A 19,629-nucleotide genomic window follows, 5' to 3' on the forward strand; every position below is an offset into this window, starting at 1 on the left:
GGAGGACGGGGAGGTCCCTGAGATGTTGGTCAGCTTTCAGGAAATATTACATGTATATAGTCACCAATATGCTATAATAATTATACGCAAAAAGCTTATTTTTTTAGGTAATTTCATTTTTTCAGCATGTGGAAAATCTGGTGTACCAAAAGAGTTATGCAACAAGAGCACACATATGTTGCTCTCATCAACTAAAGATAACCTTTCTGATATGCCTACCCCTTAGATGCCTATAATCTAGAGCAGCGAGCTGAGACAAACATATCATATAGGGACACAAACTCCTGCTGAAATAAGTCCCAAAGTCCACTGCAGAAGAAACTAAAGTAAATTAAGGAATTCCTGGTGGGTTCATTGTAGCCTCCTTTTGTTCATTATAAACAGTGCTTTGGCATCACTAACCAGCCATACCACAATTTCTATTTCCTCCTGACTTTGGGATCAAGGATTATTAAAATCACAGTCAATATGAGTATCAAAGGATTTCTGTAATGTTGGTGGAGTCTACCACTTATCCTTTACTGATCCACTTTATCACCGAATGTGCAGTCTGACGTGGACTAGTCCAATAATTACTTGCCATGAATAGAAAGTGGCCATGTCCTGTGATGCCTCCTATAACAAGAGACTCAGCTGGAAGGTTTGCCCAAAGAATCCTTTTAACAGGAATTTAAGGTACACTGTGACATATTGTTTTTAGCTTGGAAATCCCCAAAAGAATCCTAGGATACTTGTATTCTAATTTCCACAGTTGTGTTCAGGACAGCACCAGTAACACAATTTACGTAATTTTGCGGCACTTGGATAAAAAAACGATACATTTTCTTTTAGAAGGTGTTAAACACGATTCAAAGGAGGCTGAAGCACACCAGATTTTTAGATGAACTACAGACGAGGTACCGGATTCCAATTCAGATTTGTATATGTAAAGCTTCATGCATGTACATTTATATGAATAACTTCTGGTATGGCTCACCCTCTGTGTACGTATTCTCTATACCAATTGTATACACAATAGGCTTTCAATTCTAACCAAGAATAAAACTACAAATCAACAATACCGAATGAACAACAAACATTTTCATGTTGTGGATTATTTAAAGTGTATAGCCAGTGGTCTTATTTGACTAGGATACAAGCAACTCAAATCCCTTCCATTGTTACTACAAACACTACCAGGTATAGAAGTCTAGAGGGAATACATGTAACTGGTGCTCCTTTCACAGGATCTGCGCCTTCTGAAGATCTCTTTATTTTTTGGTGTTCTCTTAGGATGAAAACAAAATTAGAGAAAATAATAATTTTCCAATAACTTTTTGGTCCAAAATAAGTTTGATCTGATAAAAACAGCTATTTCTCACAGTACCTCTTCAGTTTAAGAATTTCTTTGTACTTTCTATAAAAGGACATTTGAACTTACAATGAAAATAAGTCACTCAACACCTAAACAGCAAATCTCAATCCATCTCTTTGCTAACTCAATAGGACCAAGAATTCGAGGGACATCTCTAATGTTCTTGCACCAGGGCAATTAAAGTTAAAACAACTTTCTGGAAACTAACATTAATAGGGCAGCAACAGAAGAATGAAAAATACTTTCTTAGTTAGGTGAAACATATGAGGAGGTCTTCATTGTGTAATATTACTGACAGCTATGTAGCAATAGCATTAATTCTCCCATGAACACTTATTTACTGTGTAAGTGTTTTAGCACAAGCATTTAATGTTTTCACATCACGTAAAAAAACCTTTGCATTGCACATTAGTAACTCATAAAATGGCCATATGACTCACCTCTGAAACTCTTCTTCAGAAATAACCAGATTAAACAGAAAAAATGGATCAGTGTCATCAGTCAACCGTACAATCAGATCCTAAAAAAATTAATTAAAAATGCTAAATTAGGACACTATTTGCAAATGTAAGTCCAAAACGACAAGGTTAAATTTAGAAGCACACCAAACGTTAGTTCAGTACTTCAGTACTAAGCATGTGCTGTGCTTAGTACTGAAGTTCGAACAGGAGGTGGCCACAGGCTGGAATGAGTAGCTTCTGATCATCATTAAGTTAGTTCCATCTCCTTAACCACTCACGAAAAACAGATCTGTTAGGTCAAAGCAGCTATTAGCGAGATTACAAAAAGACCATCGTGCATTGAAACATAACACTTTCCACCTAACCTAGGAGAAGCAGAAGGATCCTTTTTTGTTTCTATGAATTTATGTGTACTTTATATATTACCTATGTATCATTTTCCTGTTATATAAAATAGCAGAAGTTACTATTACATAAATTACTAGTACTTATTTGACAGTAGAAATAGGACTGGCTTGTTATTGCCACTGGCAAGATTTGAACCTGCGCCCTACCAAATTCCAAATAGGTAGCCTCAAAATGTTCTAAGTAAGAAAAGAAAAAATAAGAACTGAGAATGTTTCGCTGATCCCCAGAAGAAACAAGCGCAAGAGGGAGGTCAAAATGAATGAAGGTAGCAGTGAGGTTTAATGAGTAAATGGAATGAGGTTTCAAAGCCTTGAGTTAAGCTACCAAATTTGGTATTTTTAGGGTATTTTTATGGTGTGCTAGGAGTGACTTCTGCTATTTCTAAATCCAATGTTAAACTGACAAGGCTTTCTTTCCACTCTATGTATTATCATACATTTCAGTTTTATTGGGTGCCGAGCTCGTGTTTGGTCTGGGATAATATCATGATCTCTAAATATCTATCAATGTTACTTTTACTTTATAGCATGTGTGCCAACATTGAGGAACTGTATGGGGGCTATTTTATTTTAAAGCAAGGTGTCAAACAGTTCTTGTCCAATTTGAATACAAATGCCTGAAAGCTTGCCATTACTTCTTGGTCACAAAAGTGCAGATGATCTTCAATAAGTTCATTGAAGACGATCTGCACAAATTCAGATCACATCTAACCTAGATTACAGAAAGCTTTCTTGACTTTAAAAGTGTTCAGCTAGAAAGATTATAGACCGTCGCACCAGAGTGTGACTGGGAAACAAAGTCATTTTAAAATACAATGGTGGTTGGGTAGGGATGACTCCGCTTTGGAGAAGGCAGTGTACAGCAATAATAAAAAAAAAAAAAGAAAAGAGTATGGAGAGAATGGAAAGCACCAACATTATACAGATTATGGCCAGTAAGAAATTAGTCTTCAAAACGAAAAGGCTCAAGTTACACAAAGCAGTGGTTATAGATGGGAAAGTTTGCCTACATGGCCATTACAGAAGAGTTTGCAATAATGAGGTAAAGCATAAAGAAATGTGTGTAAAAATATCTATCTAGAGTGGCTATGAAAAACACTCGACATAGAAGGAAACTGCTGTTGTAGTATTCATTGTTTCTATTTATTTAAGAGCCCTCAGCAAAGTAAACACGTCACCAGTATTGGGGCACGCAAGTCGAAAATGATTTAATCTTTTTCTCTAATGTCCAGTAAGGCAACCAAAGGTATTTTACTGCACAGTTATCTAGCAGACTTTCCTGAATAATTTTTACAATTCTACCATGAAAGGAGTCCGTTTCATAGGGGAAAATACTTTATCCCTAGGAACTAGGCCATCACTTTGTAAAATAAATCCTAAGAGTGGCACCTATCATTGTTTCTGATATGGAAAATAGGAGAAAAGAACCTTGTAGAATGTTGGGAACAACATCTTCAACCAATGGCAGGAGGTAAAAAGAAGCAGACTGGTAATCCCTATGTGAATAAGCATGCAGTCTTGAATGAAATAGAAGATCTAAATCATTGGAAGCATACCCTCTCTAACCTGTGGAAATCGATGCATCGATCATAGAGTATTATCATTGCCCATAACGGACAAATCCTCATCAATGTATCAGTTGATTACATTATTCTGAGCAAGACACAGGGTACTGCAATGTCAGCAGAAAACATAAGATTTTAGTTTCCATTTGTGAGGCATGCTGTGATTTGTCAAATTGGTAGAGCAGGGCATAGACTATTGTGAGGGGATCATTACCAATTCTTCTGCAACTAGAGCACACAAAATGCTGGCTCCGTTAAGTAGAAAGCAAAGTCTTGTCAGAGCACACCTTGGTCACATTTGACTGGTGCATAAGCAAAAGAACTTTATGGATATAAATATGAACCACACTCTGTTGACAAATGTCATGCTTTTTTGAGGAAGCAAAGTTTGTTAACATTCCACAAGATGTCCACTGTAACAGAGACAAGAGAGTGTGAGGCCTGAAATGCTGTACAACTAAAATGCAAGTGGAATGATCCTCTTAATGATTTGACTGCTTTATAAAGGGATTGTCATTGTCTGGTTGGGGACTAAACAGGTATATTTAATTGATCCTAGCTTTTTGCATCAATTTAGGTTGCATGTGCTTGGGCATAATTTACAGAAGGTAGTGTGCATGTATACTCTGTCAGTTTGTGTATGCTAGTCACCAGGTTTGGGAAAATCTGTTGATTTAAGGCAGGGTCTATGTGTGTAAATGTACTCACCACAAATATACGGTGGGTGCACCATTTTTCAATAGGTGCTACATGTTTTCCTCCTTAATACTAGCAGTAAGCATCTACAATTGTTCAGAGACCTTAATCTGGTCTATTAACAATTGTAGCCTTTACAAAACTGTGTATAGCCCACAATATCATTAAGTAGTAGGACGGCACATTCTCTTCTTATGAGGTAATATCTATAGATAATTCAATATGTCTTCATAGAAGGGAATTTATATAGGTCATTCCAAACATTCACATTCCATTGGGGAAGACTTTTACTTTCTACATTTCATTTGTCTTTCATTCGTCCTTCCCATAAGATTACTATTTCTAAACTGCAGCAGCCTGGGGGGGGGGGGAGTGATTGTTAAATCAGTCAAAGTGTAGGAGTCCTTGGACCATTTCAAGTCTTAATGGACGAGACTGCAAAGGCTGTACAGCCAGAGACATTTTACTTGCCAATAGGCAAAAGAACAGAGAGAACGTGTGCAGTGATAAGGCACAAGAGGCCCTGTAAGGGTTTTATTTCAAATTTGATGGACCAAAGCCTAGATTGAAAAGGCAGCCATCACTACAAATGTGCAGAATGTGGCCAGAAATGGTTCAAACATGATGGACATGGTTTGGGCCAGGAGTAAACAGAATGAGCCTTGTTGAGCTTCTAGGTGCACCACTTTTGCCTGGTGCCTCCTTGCCTAAACTCGCAGGCTAGGGGGTCAGAAGCTCAGCAGAAGCAGCAAACCATTACAGGGTGCTCCAAACACTCTGGATGAGTTGTATCCTAAACTGATCAGGAAGTGAAGCAGTGAGTCCCATCAGCAGCCCATGCACACAACAGGAAAACTATGTGGCAGCCAACTATATGACCAGGTATGACTCATTGTGCGTTGATAGCTGAGCAACCTGACTCCTTTCCACTGATGTACTACAAAGACCAAATATACAGTGGCATTCCACTCTCTTCCACAGTGTGAAAGTTATGCAATTTTGTCTTATGATCAAAATCTAATTGTGAGGTCGGCCTCTAAGAATGACTAATTCATTAGTAGATAGCAAAAATTCTTAAATAGGTCTGGAGGCTAGACAAGTAGGTATATACACAGAGTGGGTGGAATAAAAATGTGAAGGAGCGGGCCACTAGAGTGTGTATCAGGTCAGGTTTCTATGGCTCACAATTAAATTTACAGCATTTCTAGAGCATGTAGGTGCCTCCGGAGAGGAGTCCCGGTGTTAGCAGAACATTCAAGGTGGAAAAAGTCTAAAAGCGAGCAGGACCAGTCAGCCTATCATAAAAATAAAAATCATGCTGCACTACTATCATTCATACAACCAGACAAAATCATACTATATTCGAGTGAAAGAGATAAAACCTCCTAATGGTGGGCTAAGTATTTCAAAACCCAAAAAGACAATTATGGACATGTTGAGGATTTGTTTAGAAATAACATATCCTATCTAGTCAAGCAAAATAAATTACAGCTTTGGGTTCCAAGTGAGACAACTGTTGAAAACATAATTGGAATTTTTTTAAAAGGGGGCGGCAGAAAAAACTTCTACATTCGACTAAATGCATAATGTTTTGTTTGTACTGGCAATCGAATTGTACTTTTCTTCTAAAATTCTGATTAAAAGCTGCTTAGTCAAATCTGAGGCACATGTATCGAAATTTGTATCCCAGACACAAGGTAAAAAGAAGGGCGGTGTTTACTACAATCCCTAATTAGCCTGAAACTGGAAGTAATAAAGAAAAAGATAGAGCCTTAGCCAGCAAACAGCTGCAGCAAAGAAGAATAGATTTTCTACGTTAAAATTAATGAATTCTAACTGCCTGCAAGTGCTTCTCTGAAAATGTTAATTTAAGGAATTGAAATGATGCAAACGTAAATCATGCTTTGCTTTTACAGTACCCTACAATGTATGATCATTGAGCCATAAAGGAGTATGCTGCGCTTCTGTATATTAAAGGGTAAATTGCTAAATAGCTTCTCTACTATTACCGTGACAAGATATAAGGTGCTTCGAGTCAGCAATGTGAAGACACATGTAAGTTTACATTTATGGAGAATTTAATGGGAATGCAAACTATGATCCGCCCTTTAAAACTAGTCCTGCCCTTTTAACTGCAGTACTGATTATCCGTTTGCTAACTAAACGTATTAGTGCTCCAAATTAGGAAGAGTCGTTCACTTCATAAAGACTTGGCGTATCAATGAAAGATCTAACAATATGTCAACAAGACCTGAACAAATGCAACTACAACTCTAGGATGAGCTCATCTGACAGGTATTATTATCAGTAAGCAGCTTTTGGCATCATCCATTTGGCTTGTATAAAGCCTCATTCAGTGAACTAGAATTATCATTGCATGAAACAAAAAACTGTATTTTTTAACACAATTCTAGAATAACATGGCATTTAAACACACAGTATACTGCATAAGTAATATGGCTCGTCAGCATAACTGGAAAAAGAAAAGAAAAAAAACAGAAGACCAACCTTTTTATGAACAGGACTGGAGACTGACTGGAGCTCAATACAGACTCTAACGTTGACCCTCCTACAAAACATTGTTACAGTGAATCACCAGATCGTGCAGATATTTAAATATTACAAGATAGTTAAGACCAGGACAGCACACCAGATTACTCGTAAAGCAGTACAGGAGCGGAGTAGCAGCTAGGACAACGAGCAAATTAACAAGATGATGAATAAGGGGTAGCGCATCTCTGGCAATGCTATCACAATCATGGTATCCCTGGCAATGCTTTCACAATCATGGTATCCCTGGCAATGCTTTCACAATCATGGTATCCCTGGCAATGCTATCACAATCATGGTATCCCTGGCAATGCTTTCACAATCATGGTATCCCTGGCAATGCTTTCACAATCATGGTATCCCTGGCAATGCTTTCACAATCATGGTATCCCTGGCAATGCTTTCACAATCATGGTATCCCTGGCAATGCTTTCACAATCATGGTATCCCTGGCAATGCTTTCACAATCATGTGCTGATCACATCAACTTGTGGCCAGTCAATAACACTTTCAATGTTCCCATTCTTTCCTAAGCACCCAACAACCCGTACAAGGATGCTGTACATGTTCTCTAGACTGATAATAGTCACTTTAAATACATAATGGTAAAATGGGTAAAAACATTCAGCTTTCACAAACTGTAAGTAACTTTACATTCTCTCCTTGACAATGGATTCTAACGCCTCCATGTTTTCTTCAGTTAGGCTGGGTCATATACATACATACATACATACATATATATATATATATATATATATATATATATATATACATATATATATATATATATATATATATATATATACATACATACATACATACATACATACATACATACATACATACATACATACATACATACATACATATATATATATCCAGTCCTGAATCATCCATTCAATCAAAAGCAGGCACCGACTCCGTGGGATTTTTCAAATCAAAGGTAATATAATCTCAAGACAACGAATAGACGCGTTTCGGCGGCCGGATCCGCCTTGTTCACTACATCTACTGTCACCAGTAATGTGCTCATTATATATAGTGATCCCTTGACAACCATTGGATGTGGGGGGAACGACTTCATGACGTGACATTAGTATAGGTCATAGAAGGTTACATTGTAAAGAAACGAAAGCATTTTACATTAGTCATGCCTGTTTTTGTAACATAATAACGTTTTAAATTACTATTAACAGTGTATTTTACTGAGTTCTTTACTGTCTGGTTGTTTGATCAATCAATCAATCAATCAATCATAGCACTTGTATAGCGCGCTACTCACCCGGAAGGGTCTCAAGGCGCTTGGGGGAAGGGGCCAGCTACTGCTCGAACAGCCAGGTCTTGAGTTGTCTCCTGAAGGCGAGGTGGTCCTGGGTCAGCCGGAGGTGGATGGGGAGGGAGTTCCATGTCTTGGCCGCCAGGTAGGAGAAGGATCTGCCTCCGGCGGTGGCTCTTCAGATGCGTGGTACGGCGGCGAGGGCGAGGGTAGCGGACCGAGCTGGCGGGTGGGCGTGTGGAAGGTCAGGCGGTCGTCGAGGTACCTGGGGCCCAGGTTGTGGAGAGACTTGTGTGCGTGGGTGAGGAGCCTGAACGTGATCCTCTTGTTGACGGGGAGCCAGTGCAGGTTCCTCAGGTGGCCGGAGATGTGGCTGCATCGAGGGATGTCCAGGATGAGTCGGGCGGAGGGGTTCTGGATGCGTTGTAGTCTTTTCTGTAGCTTGGCTGTGGTTCCGGCGTAGAGGGCGTTTCCGTAGTCCAGCCGGCTGTTGACGAGGGCCTGGGTGACCGTCTTCCTGGTTTCGATCGGGATCCATCGGAAGATCTTGCGGAGCATGCGGAGGGTGTGAAAGCATGAAGAGGAGACGGCGTTGACTTGTCTGGTCATCGAGAGGGAGGAGTCCAGGATGAAGCCCAGGTTGCGTGCGTGGTCTGTCGGCTTGGGGGCGGTGCCCAGGGCTGGGGGCCACCAGGAGTCGTCCCAGGCGGAGGGTGATGGTCCATGGATGAGGACTTCCGTCTTGTCTGAGTTCAGTTTCAAGCGTCTGTTCTTCATCCACTCGGCGACGTCTTTCATCCCTTCGTGGAGGCTGGTTCTGGCGGTGTCGGGGTCTCTGGTGAGGGAGAGGATCAGCAGAGTGTCGTCGGCGTAGGAGATGATGTTGAGGTTGTGTTGGCGTGCGATGGCTGCGAGAGGTCTCATGTAGATGTTGAAGAGGGTGGGGCTGAGTGATGATCCTTGCGGGACGCCGCAGATGACTTCGGTGGCCTCGGAACGAAACGGGGGGAGGCGGACTCTCTGTGTTCTTCCAGCGAGGAACGAGATGATCCACTTCAATGCCTTCTCTTGGATGCCGGTGTTGCCGAGGCGTTGGACTAGGGTGCAATGGCAGACAGTGTCGAATGCGGCGGAGAGGTCCAGGAGGATGAGTGCCGCTGTTTCCCCGTTGTCGAGAAGGGCTCGGATGTCGTCGGTGACTGCGATGAGGGCGGTCTCGGTGCTGTGGTTGGCTCTGAAGCAGGACTGCGAGGGGTCGAGGGATCCATTTGTCTCGAGGAAGGCGGCAAGCTGTCTGTTGACGATCTTCTCGATGACTTTGGCAGTAAAAGGGAGGAGCGAGATGGGGCGGACGTTTTTGAGGTCGGTGGGGTCCGCTGTTGGTTTCTTCAGTAGGGCGCTGAGCTCGGCATGCTTCCAGCTCTCCGGGAATGTAGCGGTGTCGAAGGAGGTGTTGATGACGTCTCGGAGTTGGGGTGCGATGGTGGAGTCGGCCTTGTTGAAGACGTGGTGGGGGCAGGGGTCAGTCGGAGATCCGGAGTGGATCGTGTTCATCGTGCGGGCTGTGTCTTCGGTGGTCACTGCGGTCCAGGTGCGGAGGGTCGTGGTGGGGTGCGTTGGTTCGGCGGTTGGGTGCGAGGATGGTGTGCCGAAGCTGTTGTGGATGTCGGCAATCTTGCGGTGGAAGAACGATGCGAGGAAGTCGCAGAGATCTTGTGAAGGGGTGATGTCGTTGTTGCCGGTGCTGGCGTTGGAGAACTCCTTGACGATGCTGAAGAGTTCCTTGCTGTTGTGGGCGTTGTTGTCCAGTCGATCCTTTAGTGATTTCTTCTTGGTGGTGCGGATGAGCTGGTGGTGCGGATGAGCTGGTGGTGCGGATGAGCTGGTGGTGCTTGCAGGTCGGTCATGTTGTCAGTGGTCCGGTCGAGGAGCCAGGCTTTCTCGAGGGTGCGGCAGGTCTTCTTGGAGTCCTTGAGTTCGTCGGTGAACCAGGGGGCCTTCCTGCTTCTGGGTTTACTGGGAGGGTTCTTTAGTGGTGCGAGGTCGTTGGCGCAGGCTGTCAGCCACTGCGTGAAGTTGCGGGCTGCTTCGTTGGGGTCCGGAGTGCTGGCAGGTGGGTTCTGGATGAGGGAGGTGGTGAGCTGGTCGGTGGTGATCTTGCTCCAGCTTCTGTGAGGAGCCTGTTGCGGGTGGTGGTGGGTCGTGGTTTTTCTGAAGCTGAAGTGGACGCAGCTGTGGTCGGTCCAGTGAAGTCCGGTGGAGTGGCTGAAGGCGATGTGCTTGCTGGATGAGAAGACGGGGTCAAGCGTGTGGCCGGCGAAGTGGGTGGGGGTGTTGACCAGTTGCTTGAGTCCGAGTCCGAGTTGCTTGGCGAGGTTGTCCAGCAGGGTGACGGTATTGCGGTCCTTGTTGTTCTCCAGGTGGAAGTTGAGGTCCCCTAGGAGGATGTAGTCGGTGGAGGGGAGGGCGTGTGGGCTGATGAAGTCCGTGATGTCTTCGCTGAATTGTGTGCGTGGTCCTGGGGGTCTGTAGATGAGGGTGCCTCTGAGGGTCGTCTTTGGGTCGGTGTGGATCTGGAAGTGGAGGTGTTCGGCGGCGGTGAAGGGGTCGTCGGCGTCGGTCGTGATGCGGATGGTGTTCTTGTGGACGATTGCGATGCCTCCTCCGGTCTGGTTGATGCGGTCCCTCCTGATGATCTTGTATCCATCCGGGATGGCGATGGCGGAGGCTGAGGAGGCGTTCATCCAGGTTTCCGTGAGGAACGCGACGTCTGGTGATGTTGTGTCAAGCAGGTTCCAGAGTTCGACGGCGTGTCTGTGGACGGAGCGGGTGTTGAGCAGGATGCACTTGATGTCGCTGCTGGGGTTTGGCTTTGCGGGCGCGGTGCATGTTCGGAGGCAGGTGAACTTGCAGGTTGTGCAGGTGAAGGGTCCGTGGAAGCGTTTCGGGGCGGCTCGGCAGCAGGCGGGGTTCCGGCCGGCATTGAGTGTGTTGAGGGCGGCGGCGTCAGGCCCGTTCAGCCCCCGCACATTCCACGTTAGCCAATTGATTTTGCCTACTTTATCCATTTAGGACAGATAGAAATCGTATCTTGTGATAGAAGTCGAGTAACACTCCGTCAATAACGAGTAGTAGAATTCATAAGCATACGCTGCACCCCATGCACACACACACACAAACACCCCCCCAACCAACATGCACTAAACAACCCCCAACCCCAGGTCCCATCCCCGCCAACCCCCCGCCCACTTCAGCACACCCAATCTGCCAAAGCATTCCCCAGCCCCCTACCCCCCTCAACCTCAACTCAACATTACATCTTTGGGGTACACCCATGTGGGGGCGTAGATGCTCTATCCTCCTAATGTACAGGAGGCGACCAAGCATCAATATTAAACACCCAACACTTCATCCCAGTACAGGCTCCTTGTAGCGCATAGAGAAGGCCTTGCCTGCACATATAAAACAAAGGCGCCGACGTGTTCCAGAAAATCAGAGGAGCTTACAAACTAACTTGAAATCATCCTAACCATCATGGTTGCCCCTGGTGTTCAAAAACAGAGGTTCATTTAGATTAACCATATCTTAGCATTAGCTGCCTAGAGCAGCATAAGTTCCACTCACATTTCTAAGCTATATAGTGCAACAAATGTACAGTGCATAACCAGTCATAGTGACATCTAAACACTCCATAATGTCCACATCAGCACAGATGCAAGTCCCTATGTTATTCCTCCCCCGAGTGATCGTCGGCCTGTGCACTGGCCGAATCGCGCTTTCGCCGCTTCAGCTTTTTGGCAAATTCCATTGCAGCCTTCGGGGAGGTGAAAATCTTATTGTCTGCAGCTGCACCGATTCGCAGCCGGGCCGGATATAGCATAGCATATTGGACTTCTTCTTTCCGCAAGAATTGCTTCACGTTGTTGAATTCCCTCCGTGCTGCCTGAACCGCAACTGTAAAGTCCGAAAAAAAGGCCAGTTTATTCCCTTGATATTCAATGGACCCTTTCTCTCGTGCCAACCTCAATATTACATCCCTATCTCTGTAATTCAGGATGCGCGCTATGACAGGGCGCGGAGGGGCCCCCGGCACTGGTCTCACAGTCAGCGAACGATGAGCGCGCTCAACAATGAACATGCGCGATAATTGGTAGGCGCCAAAAATGTCCACTATCAAACGCTTCATAAACTCCTCCATTTTGCCCACATTGGTGGACTCCGGCAGCCCCGTGACGCGGATATTATTGCGCCGGGACCGCGCTTCTAAATCTTCATTTTTCACTTGAATAAGCAAGAGGACCTTCTCCATGTTAAGCGCCTTGTCTGAAACCGTCGTGAGACCATCCTCCGTGGCAGACACCCTCTGCTCCACCTCCCCCATTCGCGCTTTCTGTCTCTCCAATTGCGTGGACATATGGTCTAGCCTATGATTAACTGCTGCCATACTGCCCTAAATGGCCTGCAGCGTCTTCTGCATTGCGATCAATGTGGTCTCCAGATTCTGGTAACACCCAGCCGTGTCCGCAGTAGCAGAGTCTGTTTCAGACTGTTGTGTGGACACAGTCGGACGCCTCCCTTCAAACGTTAGCTTAGGCTGATTTCTATCCGTCCAGCCCATAATGTAAGATGCAGCCCAGATCTGGAAACAGAAGCGTCTCTAGTGCGAGAATTAACTGCCCTGCAATCGGCCTAGTACAGTCTCCACTGACTTCATCAAAATGGAGGCCAGAGGAGCACAATCACTATGGCCGGTTGATACCTTCCCGTCCACGTGGCCCGCACTCACAGCAAATGTATAACGTCTGTGACCCACTAGAACTGTATTGTACCTACTTCCTATTATGTCCCAGGTGCTGTCACACTGTGCCACTAAGGTATCCAACAATGACCAAAGCTCTCTTTCCCGTGCCTTGTGACCTTGAAGCCCGGTGGCAGCCGACCAGTATCCCGTACTTCAGCCGCTCGTTGTCAATGGAGGCCGGTGATTTGCGGCCCACCTCACAAAGCCTACGTCGGCGCTCTCCCAGACAGCTCACTGCCTGCAGCCACCCAGGCCTCACAGTTGCTCCGCATCTCACTCTCGTCCTTCCCCAGCGGTGCCGCCTCAACCCACGCCCCCCCTCCGGCCGCCCGCAGCTCGCTGAGGCGAAACCCAGTCCCCGGCTTCATGCCGCCTCCGCAGCCCCAGCCGCAGCCAGGCCCCTACCCCACTCACCGCAGGCAACTCAGGGAGAGCGCCGGTCCCACAGCCGTCCGGCAAGAAAACACCGCCTCCGCAGCAGCAGCCCCTGGCAAGCGCGCACCAGGCATCGTCACGCCATCTTGATCGCGATCGTCCAGCCACTTCTTCCGCCGTTTGTCGTTTACAGGTAGGCAAGCTGTGTTATCCTTTACCGCCGCACCTCCTCAGCCGCTCCAGCGTTATCACCAGCGGTCGACACGCCAGAGACTGTCTCCTCAGTGCGCTTGCAAGATCTGCGCAGGCAGTCTCCGGCCCAAGTCAGTCCGCCATGTTGTAAGGGCCTCACAGCTCACCCAGCATGACCACAGCGTGCGTCCCACATGTTTCTCAGCCCTCGCCGTAGCTTGACTCCGCTCATCGATCTGCAGGTCAAAGTCTGCCAGCAATTAATAAGGCAAAAGCGTATGGATGTGGCGGATTAATGACGGATGTTGGCTCGGTCTGGCAGAGCCTCACAGAAGTGCGGCCATCTTGCCGCGCGCCCTCTAGCTCCCCCCTTCCCCCCCCCCCCCCAGTAAATCTTATTTTAGAATCAAACGTTTTTTATTGAGCAGCGACATAGCATTCAACACAGCTGGCCTGCCTACATCCATCGGCCGGCAGAGCATAATCCGACAGCATATAAACACAGCCATAGGGTCTACATCCCAGGGGGCGACCCGGCGAGGATAAACTAGTGGCCCGATGGGGCGGCCAAGTCTCGTACTGAAACTGCATTTTATAGAAGAATAAAACTAACACAAAAACAGAAGCCCACCCACCCCCTCCAACCCCCTCCAACCACCACAAACCCCCTCCTCCCCCCGCCACCCCACTCCGCATCAGCCTTGCCTGTGTCTCCGTCTCTGCCCACACCTGCTTCCCAGCCCACACAAAGCCATCCCACTCTCCCTAGGAGCTCGCCCTCACCGGTTCCAGCGGAATAAGCTGCAGGATTTGCAAGAACTTGGGGCATGTTACCTCTCGCAAATCTCGCGATAGCAAGTGTATGAATGGTTCCCACAGCTCCGCATAGGTCTCTCCCTTACCATCCACACAAAGCGAAAGCCTCTCCATACCCAGCAGTAGCCACAGCCGTCTAATCCAATCTCTCGGGTCAGGGGCATCAGGGGAACGCCACTGCGCAAGGATGACTAGGCGCGTGGCCACTAAAGCTAGGGCTATCTGCCTACCTCGCAGGGAACGCAAGGGGAACGCTTTAGGGTGTGGTAAGCCTAGCAGAACATGCTCCGGGGCCCTGGGAAATGTAATGCCGAATGCGTTGTCCACGTCGTCTAGGACCGCCTGCCAAAATCGCACCAGTTTGGGGCAGTGCCAGAGCAGATGCGTAAGGGAGCCCGTCGCACCGCAGCCCGGCCAACAGAGACTCGGGCATTTGGGATCCCACGCGTGGATCCTGGCCGGGGAATGATACTAGTATTATACCATTTTATAGGCCGATTCGGCTACGGCCACATTAGTAGCGGTGTGATGAGCACGATAGTGCACCTTATCCCATTCCTTGTGAGTCACGGGCGGCCAGCTCCGTCTCCCACCGAACCTGCGCTTTAGTGCGCTGTGTATGTGGACACGCAAGAATCAATGCATAAACTTCAGAGATGAGTCTGCGGTCGTCCTTCTTACAGACAACCCAGCGCTCTAGCTTCGTCATGGGGCGGGACATGTTCGCCACGTTAGAGGGTAGCGTGACCCAGTGAGCGACCTGCGGATAAGGGAAGGCATCCGAATCGAGCAGATCAAAGTACTCTTAACGGAGAGAGGAGAACGGGATCAGCCCCTCCAAATTGAAGAGGTGGCCCACCCTCTTACAGCCTTGTTCTCTCCAGCGTTGAAACACCAGCGAAGCGCATCCCGGGGGGAACTCCGGGTTGTCCACAATGGGCGTCAAAGGCGACGGGAAGGTGGTCCACCCCCGCCTGCGCGCCAGCCGATTCCAGGCGTCCATCGTCGGGGAGGTGACCGGCGACGAGTACAAGCCCCACGCCCTGTGTTTACGCGGGAGTCACAGTTCGCGCCAAATATTGCGGCCTGCCACCGTCTGGTCCATAAATAGCCAATGCTTGCTGGACAGCGGCCTGTTCCACTCAAGGATGTAACGCAGGCATGACGCTTGATAGTAAGCCTCTATGCACGGGAAGCCCAGACCGCCCTCGGCACAGGGAGTCTTAACCCGGGCAAACGCCACCCGTGGGTGCTTGCGATTCCACAGAAATGTGGTAAGCAGCCTCTGCAGTTTCTTCAGCGCCCCCGGCGGAGGGTACAAGGGCAACATCTGAAAGAGGTAGAGGATGCGCGGGAGGATCGTCATCTTTATCGCCGCCAATCGACCGAACCAGGCCAACTGCAACCGGGACCAGTTCGAGACAGATTTGGCTGCCTGTTCGATCAGAAGCCTGTAATTAAGGGCAACAGTCTGAGGGATTGTGGGCGCCAAACGAATTCCGAGGTAAGGGATGTCCGTATGGACCCACTGGAAGTCGAAGTCCTTCTGAAGATCGCGGACTTCCTCCGCCGGCACGGAGACGTTGAGGATTTGGGATTTAAGGAAGTTGACCTTGAAGCCAGCCACCGACCCGAACTCCCGGAGCTTGTGGGAGAGGTGCCGTAGCGAAGAATGAGGTTGGGTGAGCGAAAGGATCACATCATCGGCATAAAGACTCACCTTGTGATTTCCAGCGCCAAAGCGAATTCCGTGTATGGCCGCATTGTCTCGGAGGCGTTGGGCAAACGGCTCCATGTAGAGCGCGAAGAGCAAGGGCGACAGGGGGCAACCCTGTCGCGTCCCGCGTGTGATGGGAAAATGCTCCGACCGACAGCCATTGACTCTCACCGCCGCTCTCGGGGAAGCATAGAGGCAGCGCACCCAGTTGACATAGGTGTCTCCTAGCCCAAAGGTCTTCAGGACCGCGAACAAGTACGACCCGTCAACCCGGTCGAACGCCTTCTCGGCGTCGATAGAGAGGAATAGGGCCTGCGTACGGGAGCGGTGCACCGAGTCCATCAGGTGGAGGAGCCTCTTAGTGTTCTCGCCCCCTTGTCGCGTAGGAACGAATCCCACCTGATCAGGCTCAATAACTCCGTCCATGTACGGGCTAAGGCGGGCAGCCAAGATACCCGAGAATAGTTTCATGTCCACATTGAGGAGTGAGATGGGGCGGTACGAGCTGCACTCCTTGGCATCCTTCCCTGTCTTGGGGATAACCGTGATGACTGCCTCGGCCATGGACGGAGTCACCCCCCCCCCCCCCCGTCTCCCTGAAGGAGTTAAAGAGGCGCGTCAGGAAGGGTGCCAACTCCCTGCAGAACTTCTTGTAGAAGGTGGCCGAAAAGCCATCCGGCCCCGGAGACTTGGCCGCCTTCAGGCGTGCAATCGCGGAGATAACCTCTTCAATGCGTATCTCCGCGTCGAGAGCAGCCGCCGAACTCGGGGAAAGGGGCGGGATCCCGCAGGTCGCCAAGTAGGCCTGGACATGATCGGGCTCGGGCGGGTGGCTCGCATGTGTACAGAGTGTGATAGAAGCGCTGAAAGGCCGCCGCCATGCGGTCGTCCGCCGTCTGCTCTACGGCGTCCGCGTCACGGATGACCGGAATAGTCGCCTGTTGCGTGCGTGCCCTCAAGCGGTGAGCCAGCATCCTGCCCCCTTTATCGCCGCTAAGATAGAACTTGTGTCGTAAGCGCAAGAGTGCGTATTCGGCGCGGTCAAGATCTAGGTGTTTAAGCATGCGCCTCTTCATCTCCAGTTCTCTCCAAACCCGCTGCGCTCCGGTTCGCTTATGGATCGCCTCTAGCCCCCGCACCTCCCTATCAAGCTCTTCCCGTTTCTCCCTGCACAATTTAGCCAGCGACGCCGAGACCGCTATGCAGTCGCCTCTCACCACCAACTTAAGCGCTTCCCACACTGAGCTCAGCGGCATGTCGTCCACGTCATTGGCCGCGAGGTAATGTGTGATCGAGTCACGCAGGCGCTCCACCACTGAGGCGGAGTTGAGGAGAGAGTCGCGTAGGCGTCAGCCCCCGGACGATCGCGTGCACCCGCCCCCGGCCACCCGCACGGAGATGAGGGCATGATCGGATAGGGAGCGCGGGGCAATCTCCGCCGAGGAGAGCTGGGGCATGAGGGAGGTAGATGCAAGGAAGTGGTCTAGGCGTGCGTAGGTTTTGTGGGCAGAGTAGTAGGTGTAATCGCGCTCTAGCGGGTGCAGTGTACACCAAACATCATGGAGTCCCCATTCCTGTAACCACAGTAGCCCCCCTTGGATAATGCCCCAGTTTGGTGCGAGCGCGCTTCTGACCTATCTAGGGACGGGTCCATAACCACATTCAGATCACCCCCCACCAGTACCCAGGGGTCAGGAGACGCAAGAGCGTCCGCAAGTGCTGCGGTCAGGAAGGGTTCCTGCTGAACATTAGGAGCATAGAGAGAGCCTACTGCAAGGCGGGTGTCACCCCATTGGATCCTGACAGCTAGAAATCGGCCTTTGATGTCAACCACCTGAGACAATATTTTGCAATGCGCTTTAGCACTGATCAATATCGCTACGTCCTGTTTCTTTGTAGCGCAAGAGGACCACATTTAAATGGGGAAGCCTCTATCCCTCATTCTCTTAGTGTCCTTGGAGAGGAGGTGAGTCTCCTGCAGCAAGCAGATATCGCCCCCCCGCCCCCTCCAACAATGACAAAATAGCCGCCCGTTTTACCGGGCTGTTAGGGCCCTGCACATTCAGACTAACAACTTTCAAATCTTTCCCCATCATAAAGGCAGAACACAGATAGCTCTACTAGGGCAGGGCACATCACCTATAGGCAGCAGGTCATTCAGCGTTGAAATGGAGGCAATTAACGGCTGATGCGAAGACCCCCCTCCCCCCCGAATCCCCCTCTCCCAACTCCCCACCATCCCCCCAAAGGCACCTCCCAAAAACCAAAACCCCCAACAACATGACAGAACCCCCCTGCACAATAGGCAAAAGGAGGGAACGATAGTCCGTCACAAAAGTCCAAAGGGCTGGGGGCATGGACTTGACCCCACCAGCCACCCAGGTCCTGATGCAGGACATCACTCCTGGCGGGCGTAAATCTTATTTTAGAAGACCCCTTTTGCTACAAAACATCTTCATGGTCTGCCAATTTATCCCAAGAACAGCTAGAAAAGCCCTGGGGGGTAGTGAGGCCCAAGATATTGATCTGCCTGGTTTTGGTCTGCATGCCGATGCCCTCCCTCTGTATAGAGAAACATTAAACTCAGATTTGGTTACCCCCTCCCAATTGGACGAGGGTGAGAATCAACCACAATAAAAATACATATCTGGGGACTGGCTGAATGAAATAAGTAATAGATTTACTATTAGAGTTTAGTCTGGACTCCTCCTCCAAAGTAATACAGCCAATTGAGGCAGTCTGAGAAGAACTCTGGGCCCTTACTTAATTACCCACCAGTACCCACATCTGAACTTATTTCTTTTGGGGCCAATTTAGTTGAGTGGTTTTAGTAATCTACAGCACCATCTTTATACAGTTGTTCTCAAACAAAATAGTACTGTTGCTAAAGAAGAAACAGCAAGACAGATTTAGAGGACGAGGAATGGGTGGCTCTTAAGGATTCTCGCAACAGACTGCAAAAACCCCATCTAAAATTCATCCATGTTAAAATCCTACACTCCTGGCACTGGTCCCAAATCCAGACGCCTGAAAGCACCAAACCTCAATCCAGATTCAAAATGCTGTTTACGTAGGGATGATACCTCGACAGACACAGGCAGACACTTATTTGTTGACAAATTCGTCCAAAATTTATTGCCAGAAGTTTCACAGAAGTTAAAATTAGCAGAAAGTACTTGGGCCACGTCAACATCGATCAGTATTGTGGACATGGCACAGCATTATGAAAGCTAAATAAATGAGGACAAAGACAAGAAAGTGTTTAAAACAAAAGACCTTAAGAATAAAATTCTATTACAACAAGCGTACGGTCTTAAGAGAGAAAGGGGTCGGGGAGTGGGTAACTATGACCCCACGAAACGTTTAATGCAGGACCCAGTGACATTTGATTCTCTGGGACCCAACCAATGTGCTTACTG

At 48.1% G+C, this 19,629-nt stretch overlaps 1 protein-coding gene across 1 annotated transcript in view; it reads right to left on the reverse strand.

Annotated features, from left to right (window-relative positions):
* The window catches only part of SASS6 (SAS-6 centriolar assembly protein), a 208,140-nt gene that overhangs the window by 169,816 nt on the left and 18,695 nt on the right, over nucleotides 1–19,629 (reverse strand). The window contains exons 2-3 of the mRNA XM_078644440.1: nucleotides 6,992–7,052; nucleotides 1,795–1,874 (exon numbers count right to left, since the gene is read on the reverse strand). Of these exons, the coding sequence (XP_078500566.1) occupies nucleotides 1,795–1,874; nucleotides 6,992–7,052 (141 nt within the window). The remainder of the gene's footprint in view (nucleotides 1–1,794; nucleotides 1,875–6,991; nucleotides 7,053–19,629) is intronic.

This window comes from Lissotriton helveticus, chromosome 1_1, assembly GCF_964261635.1.
Source record: "Lissotriton helveticus chromosome 1_1, aLisHel1.1, whole genome shotgun sequence".
Lineage (NCBI taxonomy): Eukaryota > Metazoa > Chordata > Amphibia > Caudata > Salamandridae > Lissotriton > Lissotriton helveticus.